Genomic DNA, 18,012 nt, shown 5'->3' on the forward strand with positions numbered 1-18,012 from the left:
TAACTAATTTACACTTTTAATTTTATGACACTTGGGTCAATAACATTTTACTGGGTATTTTTATGAAGCAGTATTCTAATAGTGATTCTGTATTGCCGCCTTGAAGGGTGCAGTGAATGATTAAATGTAAAATTCTGTCCAGACACATGATGGAGCCTCAGGAAAGTGCTGCTTCCTGCAGGCTATTTGACAGCTGTTGGCCTCCATGTGATATTTAAGTCACTGTGAAGCATTAGAATAGGAATACCAATTTGCAACCAAAACATGCTTCTGAAGCTTGAGAAACTTCAGACCAGAAAAGCTCTAGACATCACTTTGAAAGGTTTTTGATGAGCAAATTGCAAATATTAGCACCTCTGAACTTAAAATGTTACCTGTTGAAATAGAAAAGTGAATAAATATTCTTGAATGTAATCTCTCTTCAAGCCAAGAAAGTGAAACTAGATTGAAACAAATTGAGAAACCTAAAAATAATTTTAACTCCTACCTAGATGGAGTTCAGATGGTCAGTAATCTCACCTGGGCTTTGAACTCCTAGAAGACTATAACAATATCTGTTTATATATTCCAGATTATTTACTACACTACTTTGTGTATAGAGGATGCTCAGGATATATAGAATTCTGGCCCTTCATTTTCATTGAGAAAGACCTTATCACTGAAAGTGGAGATTGCCACATTTCTATTCCTTAATGAGGAAAAACTAGCACCTGGCATACTCGAGGCACGTCACTGCCAAAGACTGTTAAAACCATGTTGTGGTTTTGTAGTGACAGACATGAATTTAAGGACATTTATGAACTGTCTGCATCATTATAAAGCCCTGTATTACTCGGTCCTCTCTGACTTGTGCTTTGGCCCTGATTTGGCCAGCTTTGGGGACATATGACCTATGTAGTCTCATAGGGCCTGGAACTTGGCTTAATGCTTTGCTTTCACCGTCTTGAAATTATTGATAATTTCTTAACAAGAAGCTCTTGTCATTTGTACTAGGCCCCACAAACTATTAGCCAGCCCTGCTGGTAATTCTTTCTGTCATATAATTCTGCTTAACAACACTATATGATAAAACCTATCCCTTACAGAGTTTACTTCTTTTGAAAATTTTAGGGTCTTTTGAAAGTACTGGTTCATTATTAAAAATACTTATAGAGCCCATCTTCCTTTCCCTTCCCATCTCTCCTTCCCATCACCATGCCATGGAGGCAATGCCATGGAGGCATTAACCGTCTGCCATCTGAAGAAAGGGAGAGTAAAGGTAGGGAGTACAGTGGTAGCAGCTTGAGTAGTTAGGAGATTGGTTATACTGAGCAAATAAATTATTTGATTTAGCAAAAATGTAAATACATTAAAGATAAAAGAGCCAGATTTCTCACTGTCTGAAGGGATTTATAAACACTGAAAGGTAGAAAGTTGAATGCTGGATTAGAATTGTAATTATCAGCATGAACTCATGGGGCTTTTAAATTTACATATAGATATAGTTATGGATATATAAACATATATATGCATGCATGTACATACATATATGAGTGTGTGTGTATATATATATACACATAATACATACATAAATTTCTTGGTTGTTTATACTGAGAGTCTAGAAGCAATGATACCTCAGTAGTAATGAACACAGTGCCCAGATCTTGGTTTATAAATACCATTCTCCACTTAAAAGAATCAGGGCTGCTTGGAAAAATGGCCAGTTCCAGGGCTGGGACAGCAAACGTACAAGATAAACCTGGAACATCTTGTTGTTCCAGAAAGTAAGGAAATATCCAAGGAATGAGGACATGTCAAAAAGGCCCAGAAACCAGCCTGAATACACACCTACTGACCAAATCTAATTTAAGCAAAATAAATAATGTTAGTATCAGATTACAGCTCTTTGAATGGAATAGGAGTCCACGAGTTCATAAATAAATAAATAAATGGAGAAGAGGAAGTTCTTCCTTACAAGCCCAACTAAGAAATGCAGAAGGGATGATAATCACCAATTTGACAGCCATTATTGAGATGGTGAAACAAGAGTCAGTGGTGTATGTTAGACTAGTAGTTGAACGGTTGATGAGGAACAAGATTTTGTTCTGATACTGTGTGCTTGTTTCAGCCCTCGTACTGTAAACAGGCATCCTTTTCGCAATCTGCTTAACCCATTTTTCACATTATTGTGCTTTGTGTTGATTTTGCTGTTTAAAGTGGCCCCATGCAAAGCGCTAAAATGCTTTCTATCTAGCATTCCTAAGCACAAGAAGGCTGTGATGAGCCTTTGAAGAAAACGAATATTGGATAAGCTTCATTAAGACATGAATTATACTGCTGCTACCCACAAGTACTATGTTAATAAATCTGTTATATGTTAAATAAAGTATCTTTAAAAAGAAACACATAAAACAGAGTTATGTATTGATCAGTTGAAGAAAATGTGACCACAGGTTCACAGAAACCTATCCCTGCATTTTCTGCAGGAGCTGTGTTTAAGTATTTGTGAATTCAGTGTGCAAGGTACCTTTATGGAATTTAAGTGCAGAGAGTAACAAGAATCGAAGTATCTGTCGCATAACGGGTACTAACAGTGATTGCCATTGACTTTATCAGATTAATTTCATGTCATGTATAACAGGATTTTAAATTTTACTTTAAGTTGTGAAAGTACAGATATTTGTAAGTTATTTGTAAAATGTCTCCGGGTATAAAAGGGCATTTAGAAGACTTGAACTTTGGTTTATGTAATATGAAACAGCAAAATATTTAAAACAGTATATTTGCACATTCCTTGCTGAAATAAAGCATATTTTTTTACTTCAGTAACCTTCATTTAGTTGCATCTGATTACTAATTTAAAATGTATTTGAGTTTAAGAAAATAGTTCCAGGGCGCCTGGATGGCTCAGTTAAGCATTCGACTCTTTGATTTCAGCTCAGGTCATGATCTCATGGTTTGTGAGTTTGAGCCCCACATCTGTCAGTGTAGAGCCTACCTGGGATTCTCTCTTTCCCTCTCTCTCTGCCCCTCCCCCATTCATGTTCTCTCTTTCTCAAAATAAATAAATAAGCTATATAAAAAAAGAAATTACAGTTTCAAAGATAGAAAGTTTTTTTTACTAAAAAACTGTAAGTAAACCACATATATTAACTAATCACTTAAAATATATTTATTCAATATCATTCTAACTTTGAACTCCCTGTTGTGTCATTCATTGTCTTAAAGAATTTTGGCTTTTCATTGCTTCATATAGTGTCTAATGGAAACTCCATTGGCTTCCAGAGCCTAATAGATTTACTGTGTATAGTTTTTTTTTTTTAAGTTTATTCATTTTTGAGAGAGAGAGAGAGAGAGAGAGGCCAAGCATGAGCAGGGGAGGGGCAGAGAGAGAGAGGGAGACACAGAATCCGAAGCAGGCTTCACACTCTGAGCTGTCAGCATACAACGGGATGTGGAGCTCTAACCCAGGAGCCACGAGATCATGACCTAAGGTCAGAGGCTTAGCCAACTACTGAGCCACCCAGGCACCCCTGTGTGTAGGGTTTAATGTTAATTGACTGGCCTTTGATCCTTTTGAGTGAATGAGAAATATCTTATTGGAATTGAATGGGTGAATTAGCTAATTGTATGTACTTAACATTTGGAGGGATAAGTAAAAAGAGAAGAAAAAGACTCGAGATAATTCAAAAGCAAAAATGAGAAGAAAGGATATTTGGTGTATTCTTCAAGTCTTTCTTCTAATGAGCCAAATATTAGACAAAACAAACTGGGGACTTGTCTTTGAATAGGAAACAGATATGCTAAGTATATTCTTCAGATTTGTTTTAACTTTTATCTTTAGATGCTGATTTCTGTCTAAAAGAGGGTGTTGGGGCTACCAAAATAAAACTCATAACTTACAGGTTTGACTGACATCTACTTGATGCCTGGCACTTTATGCTGTGTTGATGGCAGGAAATAGAATTTTTCTCCACTCATTTTTAGGCAAGCTGTAACTCTTGTAATGCAGGGTTGCTTCTAATTTAGATTTATATGAAACAAGGGAAAATATATTCTTTTTAAGTCCAGTTGTTGGCTAAACCAGGCTTTTGAGCTTCCTGGTTACTTATCATTCAGCAACGGGTATGGGAAAGTGTTTATAAGCCATCAATAAAGTAGTGCATTAATAATAATTGTTATTCTGAGGCACCTAGGTTGCTCATTCGGTTAAATGTCCAACTTGATTTCAGCTCAGGTCATGATCTCATGGCCTTGGATTGATCCCCCCATCTGGCTCCATGCTGGCAGCTCAGAGCCTGCTTGGGATTCACTCTCTTCCTCTCTTTCTTTGCCCCGTCCCCCAGTGCTCTTTCACATGCACGTGTGCGTGCGCTCTCTCTCTCTCTCTGAAAAATTAATAAACATTTAAAAAATAGTAATTATTTCTCCTCTTTAGACATATTGGATTTCTTGTTTTGTTTAGTACATATATATCTTCAACCAAAAATCATTACTGATAATGATCAGTTTTGTTTTATACTTTGTAATCTTATAAAATGATTTCCATCAGGTGTTTCTCACAAAACCCCTGAGTGGTTGGTGAAAATCATGATTTCATGGATGGGAAAACTGAGGGACAGAGAAGCCCTGAACCTTGCCTCCTGGTTAGAATATTCTTCTTTTCTGATCTCCTCTGTAGATTTTTGTATGTTTGGGTTTTTTTGTTTCCTTTTTTAAAATATCCCTGCCTTTCTGCTGTAGAGAATGATTTATATATTGCAACAGCTGATTTTTTTTTTTTTTTTTTTTCTGCAGAGATATTCCAATGCCCTTAGTCAGCTCAGGAGTAGAGCATGGTAATTTGAGAGAGCTGGCATTTGCAAGAATGAAAGACCTTGGAATACAGGTAAGAGTCTGACAGTAACTGTTGAGATCAAAGTAATCTGAAACACAAGGCACTTAACTTTGGAACACACAGACTCCCAAGTTTGGTCAAAAAGTTTTCATATACTGAAGGCATTCTTACTAGGTGTATATAAAACATGAAGTGGAAACCAGTGGTTGCAAAGGCTGCATCTTCTCCCTTGCACCCCTCTGCTTGCTTCTAAAAGAGCATATTTGTCGATTTAAGGGTGCCAGATGCCAACTATGATCTCAACTCTCTTTTTTAAATTTTGAAGTATTTCTTTTTTTCTTTTTTTTTTTCTTTTGAAGTATTGGGTGTTCAGTTTTTGACTAGTGGAGATAGAAGATATGAGTATATGTTTGAAGACACCAGGATTACCTGTGTAAAATGATTACGAAACAGTGCTATTGCCCACATATTCCAGTGTCACTTGCCCTGCTCCACCCCCATGTTTTTTAAAGTACTTACTTATTTCAGATATTTACTAAACACCTTCTTTCTTCTGGCCTTGCACATGCAGAAGAGCCCAGGAATCTGCAACTTAACAGTCTCTGCACATGATTCATAAATCACAGTAAGGTGATTATAACATAAATTCACAGTGCCCTAGAAACTCCTTCTTAGAGCTGCTAAAGAGGAAAAGCCAGAAGTGGGGTCAAGGCCTGAGCATTGATTGCTGGGCTCTGCCTTCAGCAATTCAGATTCACTAGGTCTGGAATGGAGCTGTGGGATGTTCTCATGAACAATACAGACTTTGAGAGACATCGTTTTGAAGACTGCATGTCATGTTTGTGCACCTGCCCAAGACATTTTATTCTCTCAGTCAAATTGTTATAGAGAAACCTTTTCAGAAAATTGTCCAAAGGAGAGTTTGTGAACATGATCAGCTTATTCTACAAAAGAAAGAAAAAAAAGACAATTTCAAGTTCTGGAAAAATAGCAAATACAGTAATCAGAGTAATTAATAGCACCAAACAAGCAGACAAGTCTGTATTATGCCCGTTCTTCTTCCCAGTCTCCAGCTGTCCTTGTCTTCCAGCACCTCTCTCCTCTGAGAATACCACAGCCAAAGTGACTGACCTGACCTGGTTATCCTGATAATTTCATCATCTAGCTATCGTTGTTAACCCTGTATCCCTTATATTCTCTCTTAAATTGGGTTTGAGTCTAAACACTGAAGACAGCTGAAAGACATCTAGCTCACAGACTGTCTTTACCAGAAAATGAGCACACACCAATCTCTGCTTTTAAAAAGCATTCTCTCATAACACCCCCACCACCACCACCAAAAAGGCATGCAGGTGTTAAGAGCATGTAACTATAGCTTGTTCACATGCAACCTACTGTATAGAACTGCTGTAGCTAAAAGACAACATCTAAATGTAATAGATTTGTAATTACAGAGACTTGTGATCTTTGTTTGCTATATAATTTTTGAGTTCATGGATTCCACATTAAAGCATTATTATCTTGGGCTCATGTCTGGAACATGGAAATAGCTTTGTTTTTATAAAACTGAATAGTGAGCTCTTATCTTTCTCGTGGAATTCTTTACATATATAACAGCAATTCATAAATAATGCTGTTTTAGTAGTATAGCTTGCATGACATCACATTTCCTAGGGTGATCTTTTCTCACTGGTAGAAAATGTTAGAATCCTGAAAATAATTTTTACAGTTCTGTATGGGAAAATATACCATGGGATATATAATGGAATACTGTAATGACTCTGTAATTATAAATGTCAGGCTATGTAGTTATGTATACTGTATTGTGGAATAGAAGTGAGGGTCACGGGGTGCCTGGGTGGCTCAGTTGGTTAAGCATCCAACTCTTGATTTCGGCTCAGGTCATGAGCTCACGGTTGGGGAGTTTGAGCCCTGTGTCAGGCTCTGCGTTGACAGTGCAGAGCCTGCTTGGGATTCTCTCTCTCCCTCTCTGCCCCTCCCCTGCTTGAGTGTTCACTCACTCTCTCTTGCCCTCTCCCTCTCTCTCCCTCCCTCTCTCCCCTCCCCCCTTAAATAAACATTAAGAAGAAGAAAAAAAGATGTGAGAGTCCTATCACATAAGCTTGGCCATACAAGAAGCATTGCATGTATATCATCTGCAGCCTCCTAGTGATGCTCTTGTGACTGTGGTTCAGATGTATAATAAATAGCTCTAGGTTCCATCTTTTTTCTTCCTTTCCTCCCTCCCTCCCATCCTTTCTCCCACAGTGCCCTTCTCTGAAAAAAAGAAAAAGTACCACAGCAGTCTTTCCAACTTCTAAATGATACAAGCATGGTAATGCTAAAAATGTTAACTGCCATAAAATGATGAAGATATTTAAAAATTAGGAATTTGCTTTTTACTCTTCTGTATACATAGTTTTGGGTTCTACTTATAGGTACAGCTATATCCCCTGGGTAAAAAAAACTATTTCCAGATTTTAGGACATATGTTATTTGGGTATCATATATTGATCTCTGAATTCTAAGCTTGTTTGTAAAGCAATACTATACTAACTTCATACTTTGTTTTCCCCTATCCTCAGATTTATTAAAGATGGTTTTATTTTTAAATTTAGTTCTTATTATCTCATTGTAAATTATGTCCAAACTTAATTTTGAGCTCAGGGTTTGGTGGAAAGGTATGAATAAAAATTGAATTAGTTAACCCAGTTTTGTATTTGCCCCTTTCCTCCACTTTTTTTTTCTTCAGTGTCGAGACGTGAGAACCAGAGAGGTTGGAATCCAAGAAATTCATCACAAAGTACGGCCATACCAGGTTAGTTTCTTCATTTTATAGAGAGATTGGGTCCTGTTCATAAATTTTTTTCAGACCTGGACCCACACTTTCTGACCAACAGGACTGATCCCTAGAAGTTAATAAGTAAACTAAGCAAAGAGTAATTGAGGATCAAATATAGATGTTAAGACAGGAAAGACAAATATGAGGGTGGCTGAACTGTAGAAGAGACAGGTTAGGAAAACCAAGTCTGAACTTCATTCTAGATCAGCACTGTCCACTAGAACCTTCTGCAGGGTTGCAAACTATAATGTGTGCCATCCAATGTGGTGTCAGTCCAATGTGACATGTGATGGTAAGTACTTAAAAAGTGGCCAGTGCAACTGAGGAACTGAGTTTTAAATTTTATTTAATTTTAATCCAAATATAAATAGCTACATACAGCTAGTGGCTACCTTCAGGTAGAGCTGAATGTGATCTGTTTATCTTTGTGGGTACTACAACTATTAAAATTATTGCCCATTGGTGGTAATCAGATGAATTCAGGGCCCTTGTCAATAAGGGTTCCACAAAACTTAAGCCTGATGCCTAAAAGTAGTCATTGTAATGAGTTAACTTCTCTCCTATGTACCTATAATGCCTAGCTATATGCCAAACTTTCTGTGGGGATTAGCTCTTTTGTGGAACCCTACTTGAGAGAGATTAGATGACACCTGCATTGATATTTCTGTTCTCAAAATGCATGGTTTGTTTAATTGATGTTTTTAACATCTGGGACCTTTTGAAGAAAAAAGCAGACCCAAGCACAGTTAATCATTTTTCCAAATTCTTGTGCAATCCAGTTAGTTAGTAAACATTAAGTTTGAGAGGAAATTTAAGCATTGGTCTGAATTGTTCACTTCACTACTGGTACAGTCAGCCTATCTTCAGAATGTGTCTGAGTGTGACCATGCCCACATATGTAGGTTTGTCTCTGAATATTGTTACATATTGCTTATGCAGATGCAAAATTCAAGGGCCACTTGAACAATGAGTTGAAGAGTCAAAAGCCTATGTAGATTGGTACCACAGAGCTTCCCCCATAAGCTACTCTCCAGTTCTTGAATTTTCTTTAATGTTTAATCTTATAACTAGTCATATTTTAAGGGCCCTGTGGGATGCCATATTTTCTTAAAAGCCCATCAAGGAACAAGTGACCAGTAACACATTTTTCCCCCTAAATCAGGTTTTAGTGGAAGAAGTAAAGGCTAGAAAATGAAACCATTGAGGACCTAACAGTTCTGGGGCTCAGTGGTGCTCCCAAGAGCTATGCATGTGACATAATATGTAATTTTACCTTCGAGACTCTTCATGGAGGATCAGAGGTTTAAGTACATAGAAGCATTTACTGAGCCAGATCTCTGTAAGAATCTCAAGGTTAATGAAGTTCAAATATTTATGCAATTATAGAATTGTTTTCCTTTTATAATATTCCATGAACAAGGCATGAACTCTTTCTTAATCATTGATATTTGAAAGTAGACAAGTAAAAAGAAACCTAATTGTGATTATTTGTTATCCTTAATTGTGTGTATTAACCTAAATAAATACTTACAATTATAAAAATGAATTTTCTCTAATTTAAAAAACTTTGTGTGTGTGACTTTTTATTAAACAGGTTGAATTGGTAAGGAGAGATTATGTTGCGAATGGTGGCTGGGAAACATTCTTATCATATGAAGACCCAGATCAAGACATTCTGATTGGCCTCCTGAGATTACGAAAATGTTCGGAAGAAACCTTCCGTTTTGAATTGGTTGGAGGTGTTTCCATAGTTCGAGAGCTGCATGTGTACGGAAGTGTAGTCCCTGTGAGCAGTCGAGATCCTACTAAATTTCAGCATCAGGTATCCTGTATTCCATTTCTATTTGACTATAATTAGAAACTTGCCCAAAGGAGGAAGAGAGAAAAGGAATGGGCAGAAGGAGCGGGCAGAGGCAGAGGAGGAAGGAAGAAGGGGGAAAGGCAAGGACAGAAACTGAAGAACTAATATTGTATGTTCAGAGATGTTTTCTTTTGAGTGTGAAGGAGGAGGAGCGAGAGACAAATTGGAGACTCAGGTCGAATATAGTATTAGATTGAACCATATGAAATTGCTATTTTTGAAAGTCAGAAATGGCCTAATACCAGCAATTTCATATGATTCAGCAGCTATGTATTATGAAATCAAAGCAGATGATAATGTGAAAGCACTTGTGAAATATTAAAGGTCTTCATAGATGCAAGCTGTATCTGACATGTAGTGGAATGCTGTTCCACTCCCCACAGACAACCTAAATAAAGAAATAACTCACTCTTTAAAATTTCCAGGAAGTGGCTTAAAAACCACTATTGGTGGGTACAGAGTAGACCCCAAACTTAGTGATTTAAGAATATTGCCTGCTTTCAAAAACCTTTTAGATATTGTAGGGGTGACTAATAGATACAAGATTAGATGCCCCAGACTTCATCACCTAGAGATTGCCTAGAACTTATTTAAAAAGAGACAGGAAGTTGAGAGGCAATTGCCCCCTTGCTGTGATGAGATTACATCATCCACAGAATACCTTTTGATGGCTTTTGTTGCAAAATTATTCCCTTTTTTACTAGTCTGCTACAGGGTATTTTTGGTATAATTGAATGGTTTCTCTTTTCTTACTCCCATGCATTTTTTTTTGTCACTCTTATTTTAGCAGATTTTAGCAACTACTAAATATTAGCCTTTTTGTTTTACAGACCCCTCTTACTGACTTCCTTTCTTCTCAATTCCCTAATCCCCTCCTTTGCTCCTTCCAGGGATTTGGCATGCTTCTGATGGAGGAGGCAGAAAGAATAGCTAGAGAAGAACACGGATCTGGGAAAATAGCTGTTATATCAGGTAACTGGAGGAGAGCAAAATTCATGATTCATTCACATTTTAACTTGGTATCACAGTTAAAACTATCTCAGGCCTCTCTTACCCCTATTTATGATTAGTCAGGATTGGGCCAAGTACAACAGTAAAAGACTTGTGCTCACACACAGAATTCCTGTAAGCAGTCTGGTGGAGTAGAGCTTTCAGAAGCACCGAGTGGCAAGACCAGTAATCGGTGTCCTATCTTTCTTGCTGTCACACCAGTCATCTGTCTGCCCCACTAGTCGTCATTTCCTCTCTTGTGCTTTGTGCCCAGTTACTCTGTCTGGGAAATTGAAATTTGGTGATATGGATCCAAGAAAAAGTAAACCAGTGTGGCTGTTATCAACACTGTTGTTCAGAAAGTTAAAATGGAACCTCAGTTGCCAGTACAAGATATTTAAAGGCAGAGTTCTTTGCTCCATAAATATTGCTCTCAGTGACTTTGCTTCAGGGAACAGCTTTCCCTTGTTTGCAGCTTTCCCCATACTTTGTGTGGGACATCACACAAAGGGAAGTGGGCACAAAAAGGAAATTCTAGTGTGAGAGAAAAAGAAATAATATAGATACCCTTTCACTCCTACTGTTTAGTACTATATCCCAAAAATTGCTATTCCTAATAAGAAGCTAATGTGGTAAAAGCCATGATCAGAATGTAGGGTTTTTTTTCCTCCAGGTTTATTTTCCCATTAGAAAACATGCTCCTTTCTTAAAGCAGATTCTTTTAAGATCTTGTAAATAATCTTTTCTGAAAATGAAAGTTGAAATGCGTTTTTAAAAAAAAAAATCAATAAATTGTTGCTAATCAATAAATCAACACCCTTGCCCAGGTTTTAATGATTATAATTATGAAAATGTAATGACCCAGGCTCACTTAATCATTTAGTCTGGCTATGGTTTTTGGCATTATCCAGATGGATTAGTAAAACATTTCTTAACATAGCTAGCTTTATATATTTTTCTCTGTTACCTTAATTTCACTAAAAAGAGGCTCACCTAAGTGATACTGATATTTGTAATAAAAAATGTTTACGTCTCAGTTGTAACCTGTGGTGTCCAGAAGTCAACCTTTCCTGTTCCCCGAAGAGGTCCAGCCTGACTTGAGACTTACTCTACACACACACACCTGTGAAGGGTTGAAAGCACCTGACATTCAGCAGTCCCTTTCGCTAGAGCACTGTCAGTGTGTTCAGCACAGTACTTCTCAGGCTTTAATATGCTTGTACATTATCCAGAGATCCTGTTAAAATGCAGATTCAGGGGGCACCTGGGTGGCTCAGTTAGTTAAGCTTCTGACTTTGGCTCATGTCATGATCTCACTGCTCGTGGGTTCAAGCCCTGCATCGGACTTTGTCCTGACAGCTCAGAGCCTTGAGCCTGCTTCTGATTCTGTCTCCCTCTCTCTCTGCCCTTCCCCCACTCGTGTGTGTGTGTGTGTGTGTGTGTGTGTGTGTGTGTGTGTACGCGCGCACATGCGCACACGCTCTGTCTCTCCCTCTCTCTCAAAAATAAACATTAAAAAAAATTTTTTTAATGGAGATTCAGTCTGGGGTGGGGCTTGAGAGCCTGCATTTCTAACCAACTTACAGTGATACCTGTGCTAATTGTGTCTTCAGACCACATTTTGAATGGCAAGGTTTTCATATTCTCTTCCAAACCATTAAGGGAAAGATACTCTCTGTGACCATGGTGGGGCCTGCACACCCGCAGTCTACTGTGCAGTCACGTGGTTTTCTGGTATCTGTGGGAACATAATCAATTTTACAACCGAAGAACATTGGTATTCTATTACTTCTCCACATTATTTCATTAACCTTCATAATATCTATCCATTTGTAGAAATGTTACATGCAGAGAGGGCCCCTGACTTGGCTGAGGTTCTATTCAGGCACCCATAAGAGCCTTAGTTTCTGCTTTTTATGAGCAGGGTGTCTTTCTAAGTGGAAATCAGCATCTGTCCTCTTTCTAGCTTTTTATCATAATCTAAATAATAGCTCAATTTCAGATCATCTGCTTGTAGAATTTTTAAAATAAGAGTCTTGCTGAAAAAAGCTGGGAAGAACCTTTCTCCTTAGCTGCTACAGTAGGACTACTAGATTTCTGTATAGGGGGTTTCTTTGGGCTAGTGGGTTTCTGTAAAAGCAGTCCTGGATTGTCTTTTGGAACTAAAGTGAGTTCTGTGGGAGGAAGGAAGCATTATTTCCTGTCACTCTAGTCTCTAAGTTGCGTCATTGCTTTCTATTAGGGAAAGCACATAGTACCTTGACTTTCTCTTTGACTCAAGATCTGATCACCCTTCTAATGAAAAAAGCCAAGAATATTTCTCTATGTATGATGCATTTTATTCCTCTAATTTAGTAACATATTGTTCAGTTAAGTTTCTGAATCAGACACCTGAGATGTCCATTATTCAGAACTTGGAGTAGTACAGATTTAAAGTATGCATTATCATCACCTCTTATGTAGCTTTTGTCCTTCCATGTTTGTTCATATTTCACTTTGGTCTTTCTGCTTTGAGTGCACTGTGTGTGTGTGTGTGTGTGTGTGTGTGTGTGTGAAATTAGTTTTTGTAAAAAGTCAAACAGTTCTCCATAATTTGATCCTTGGAATGAAAATCTCCTTATGATCGCAGTGGTGCTTGTCTACTGTGTTTATTCACAGTGCTTCATTAGGTGTGCTGTATAGGAAGAGACAGTTGGTGGCGGGAGAGTTTGGATTCTATTCCTGTGTTGACCGTAGCCCTCACTTCTTGTGATCTTGGATAATTTCACTTGATCTCCATTCTTCCCTTACTGAAAAAAATTGGAGTAGGTTATCTTCTACAATTCTAGCAGTCTAGAATTCTGCCCCTTAGTGTTTTCATCTCTTTTAGTTCTCAACATAACCACTTGTGTTTTACTGATTACATTTTAAGTAGATTCTTTCCTGAAACCATGTTAGGAAGCCCTTTAATTTCATTAGTAATTGCACTTAGTCTCCTTGTATGTTAGATATTTGATGATAAAAATGATAAAGTTTCCCATGGTTAGGTTATCCTATGATTTGTGGATACATATTGACTTCATCACAATTTGGTGCTACTTTGTGACCTAAGCATCGTATGTTTTTTTTCTGACCTTGTCCTTGATTTGTAAATCCATCCTTGTTCTGGTCTGCAGGCTTTTGTACACAGTGGTGGCCTACATATTCTGTCCTGGCATAACTAGTGGCTTGAGTAAGGGAGAGACAGGTCATTTATCATTCTGGTTACAGTGACTGTAAGAGTAATGCACTTATGTCGAGTTGTTTTTTTTTTTTTTTTTTTTTTTTTTTTTTTTTTTTTTTTTTTTTTGAGTTGTTTTTTTTTTTTAATTACATTCTGATTCATTATGACTTCCCCTCAACTTGCCAGCAGATTTTCTGTTATTTGGATTTATAATCTTTGATTCTGCCTCTAGACAGTATGATTAACTGCACAGTAGATCTGATTTGAATCACTAGTCAGACTCCATGTGTTCTGTTTTTCCCTGTTAAAAACAAATTGGTTTTTATCTTTGTTACCTCAATATATTTTGTTTATAAAAGGTATATACTGAATATTTTACAGCTAATTTATCCTTTTTTAAAAGACTGATTTTATAGCTACTTGAGGAAATTGAAAATTTTCTTGTTTATTGGAGTCAGATGAAGCACTTAGACCTTTTAGATTATTCATTCTATTTTTTTAAGTATATATAATTGTCTTCATAATAAACTGTATTTCAAAGTTAACCATCAACTCTAAATTTGAAAATTAAAGCAAAAATGAAATGATTGGCTTCATCAGCATCAGAATCACCAAGTGTATTGAGTGTCTCCTATGTTCAAGGGACCGGAGTTGAGAGGGCAGATCAAGAAAGTATGAGATACTACTGCCTGGACCTTGAGGGGTGTTGAAATTGGGCTGCACAGTTAACTCAATCTTCACCCCACAGATTATCCTTAACTCCAGAGGAAGATAAATTTTTCTCTCTACTTAGACTATATCTCAACTCATGATTAATTGCTTCAGAATAAGAAAATAATCTTTTTTGTACATAAAAAATGGGTAAACCAGTAAGGTAAGAACAACCAGTTTATAACATGTGTGGGCAGTTAATTACTGCTAAATAAGCAATTAATTAGTCCCTATTATATCCAAGTGCTTTAGTATCTCTCACCAGCTTATGTAGCTTCTGTCAACATACACCTGTTTAAGATTAACAAATTGTATCTACTTAAAAGCCATGATGTTTATCTATGTGGATTTTTATCTCTCTTTCCTTTAAATATGTTAGGATGAAGCCATTTTTTGCTCTTCCCTGTCTTATGGTGTCAAGTACAAGTGATTATACTGTAGAACCTAACCTACAACATTTGAAATGCCATCACTAATAATCACCATGGAAACTGGAGATCTCTGATGTTACACTGCCCGTACCATTTCCAAAAGGGCAAATATAACTGTTGATAGCTGCTATTTAAAAAGCCACTTAATATACCCAACAGATGATTTTTTTTTTCTTTTGGCAGTTTTGGCTAGGTATCAGATCCAATCATGTTACTGTTTCTGTTTGCCAAGCTAATTACTATGCATCAAGACAAACAGCTATTCCCAAGCTCCCCCTAGTACCTTCGTCATAAGCAGTATTCTATTTGTGTTCTTTCAAGTAGAAAATTAATATGGCCATTGGCCAAGAATTGTACAAGGCTGATAGATCACACAGTGATGGTGAGAAATGAGGAAAATGTCTGAATGGTTGATGACAGAAATCCACTGAAGTCAGAGACTGTTAGCCATTTTCTTTAAACCCATTTAAAGTCAAAGAAGAGAGAAGGGGGGAAGATAAATATATAGGATGAATAATCCTTAAACCTTAAATATAGAGTGAGTAAACAAGTCACTGTGGAGAGGAGATCATTCTAAAATCATGATGCTCAGAATATGATTCTAAAAGCTACATCTACAATTCCTACTAGTGAAAAAACCAACATGCCTATGCCTTACATAATCCAATATGGTTTCCTGGGACTGAAATTCATGGTCTTGTACCCCAGAGCCAGTGTTTAATGATATGTGGGCAGAAAATAACAGTCATTTGGTTTCATTAAACTACAAATGGCTTAGATTTACTTACTGAACCCCAGAAACTTCACCTGTATTCCAGGCTGCAACCCATCTCCCTTTACTTAAGGTGAAGGTAGTTTTATTCTCTGCATTATAATCTAGGTGAAAAGAAGCGTACATTTGTAACTAGATGTGTCTGGTAATGGACTCTTGATCCTTACCAAAATGCCTAGAAAAGCTTTTCCTCATTTTGGCTTATTTGTTTGCTAAGGATACAGGAAGCCTGCCAAATGCAAACCAGTTTGTGCCGCCTGTGTGCTGTGTGCATAGGACTTCTCAGAAAGGAAGGGGAAAGATTGTGTGCTCTTTTGTAGTTTCTGTTTCATCCCTTTACATAATTTATCTTGTAATAAATTATCCCCTAATGAAATGCACATTGTTAGGGTTCTGTATATTCCTCTATTTATTCCACTTTAGCATTCTAACAATTAAATGTTTTTTTAAATGTTTATTTATTTTTGAGAGAGAGAGTGCAAACAGGGTAGGGCCAGAGAGAGAGGGAGAGAGAGAGAATCCCCAGAAGGCTCTGCACTGTCAACTTAGAGCCTGATGCCAGGCTCAAACTCACGAACCATGAGATCATGACCTGAGCCAAAATCAAGAGTTGGCCACTTACTTACCCAAGTGAGCCACTCAGGTGCCCCCATATTTCTTTTTTGGTGCATGTTCCAATAGGATTGTATTGTGGTGGTGGGTAATATCTTTCTGTTTAAAGATAATAGATAAAAACATAAAATATTGCATTGCTACAAGAATTTGATTCTTAATCATTAGACTAGCAATGATATGGAATACTATTTTGCTAGATAAGAAATTAGCTAAATGTTTGCCAACTGGTGTGTGTATTGCAGCTGGACTGTGGAGGCAGCCTTGCATAGCTCCTCCCAGGACTCTGCATTCCCTGATTTGTTATTCATTCATTTGTAGAGGAATCAGGTACCAGATTGTAGTACTTTGCATATCAAGTGCATTATACCCATCCCTCTCTCTGTATTTCATGACTATAGTAACTAATGCATGTTTTCCAAATATTCCTTAATAGGCCACTGGTGAGTGTCCACTGTTTGGATCTTATGGTGAGGTTTCCTAGGCAGAAGCTAGTGATAGGAGTAGGTAGTAGCTTGTTGGCGCAGGAGGAACAGCATCTGGCAAGTGCTGTTTCTCTTCCTAGGTCCATGCTATCAAGTATCCTTGTATCTCAGAAATGTGTACATTGGGGCGCCTGGGTGGCGCAGTCGGTTGAGCGTCCGACTTCAGCCAGGTCACGATCTCGCGGTCTGTGAGTTCGAGCCCCGCGTCGGGCTCTGGGCCGATGGCTCGGAGCCTGGAGCCTGTTTCCGATTCTGTGTCTCCCTCTCTCTCTGCCCCTCCCCCGTTCATGCTCTGTCTCTCTCTGTCCCAAAAATAAATAAAAAACGTTGGAAAAAAAAAAATTAAAAAAAAAAAAAAAAAGAAATGTGTACATTAATGTCCCAGAGGACAGCCCTGCTAATGTTGACATGCTTAACATATGTATACTTTTTCTCCCCATTCTTGTTCCTCTTAGTTTATAGATATTGGGAATTACGACTGTACTTCTGCTTGGGAAGAGGAATAGTGCTATATCATGTGGCTTCTAATAATATTCCTGAGAGGTCTGGGTGCTTTGATATAAATGACTGCCTTTGTTGTAAAGTTAGACGCTTCATCGGCTTTTTTCTGAGGAAGGAAGCCTTCTCCAGAGTTGTCTAGTCTAGACTTCTCATCATCTGCTGTTCGTCACAATGTCTGATTTTAGTTTGTTGCAGTATTAACTCCTTATCAATGTAACTTTCATGTGGTTAGTACTGTTCTTTTCTATAAATATTTGACATTGTTATAATCCACTCAATTTTTGATAAAACTTTTCTCTTTTAGATCTTAGAGGCAAGGATTTGGCAGATTCTTCCCCTTTGGGTGAGCAGATTACTAAATAATTCTGGAAAACATTGATGCTGCCTTCCTTAGCAACCAAGATACTGTTTTTATAGAGCTTTTTAGTTTAAGCATTTCTAATTCCAGCAAGACATAACACAGGGAATTTCTTATTCTTCTTATCACATGGCTTGAACTGTTGTCTCTGACTCAACTCACATTTCTGAGACATTAACTGATGGATTTAGGGTTTTAGATTGTGGCCATGGGATTATATTTCCTTATGCCCCCTGCCCCCAATCCTCTACCTCCCTGAGCATCCAGTTGTCTGGTTTATCCACCATTTATGAATGAATCACTGTTGTTTGGTAAAGCAGTCCAGAAGCCCCAGATCTATATCCTATGTGCCCTGTTACCTCTTACTGCAAATCCTACTAATTAGTGGTTGTTTTGGTTATCTCTTGTTGTGTAACACATCACCCCAAAAT

The 18,012-nt window shown here is 37.6% G+C and overlaps 1 protein-coding gene across 1 annotated transcript in view; it reads left to right on the forward strand.

The window, feature by feature from the left end:
- The window catches only part of ELP3 (elongator acetyltransferase complex subunit 3), a 99,742-nt gene that overhangs the window by 67,178 nt on the left and 14,552 nt on the right, over positions 1 to 18,012 (forward strand). The window contains exons 11-14 of the mRNA XM_058720771.1: positions 4,777 to 4,867; positions 7,569 to 7,634; positions 9,253 to 9,480; positions 10,410 to 10,491. Of these exons, the coding sequence (XP_058576754.1) occupies positions 4,777 to 4,867; positions 7,569 to 7,634; positions 9,253 to 9,480; positions 10,410 to 10,491 (467 nt within the window). The remainder of the gene's footprint in view (positions 1 to 4,776; positions 4,868 to 7,568; positions 7,635 to 9,252; positions 9,481 to 10,409; positions 10,492 to 18,012) is intronic.

The sequence above is a fragment of the Neofelis nebulosa genome, chromosome 3, assembly GCF_028018385.1.
Source record: "Neofelis nebulosa isolate mNeoNeb1 chromosome 3, mNeoNeb1.pri, whole genome shotgun sequence".
Lineage (NCBI taxonomy): Eukaryota > Metazoa > Chordata > Mammalia > Carnivora > Felidae > Neofelis > Neofelis nebulosa.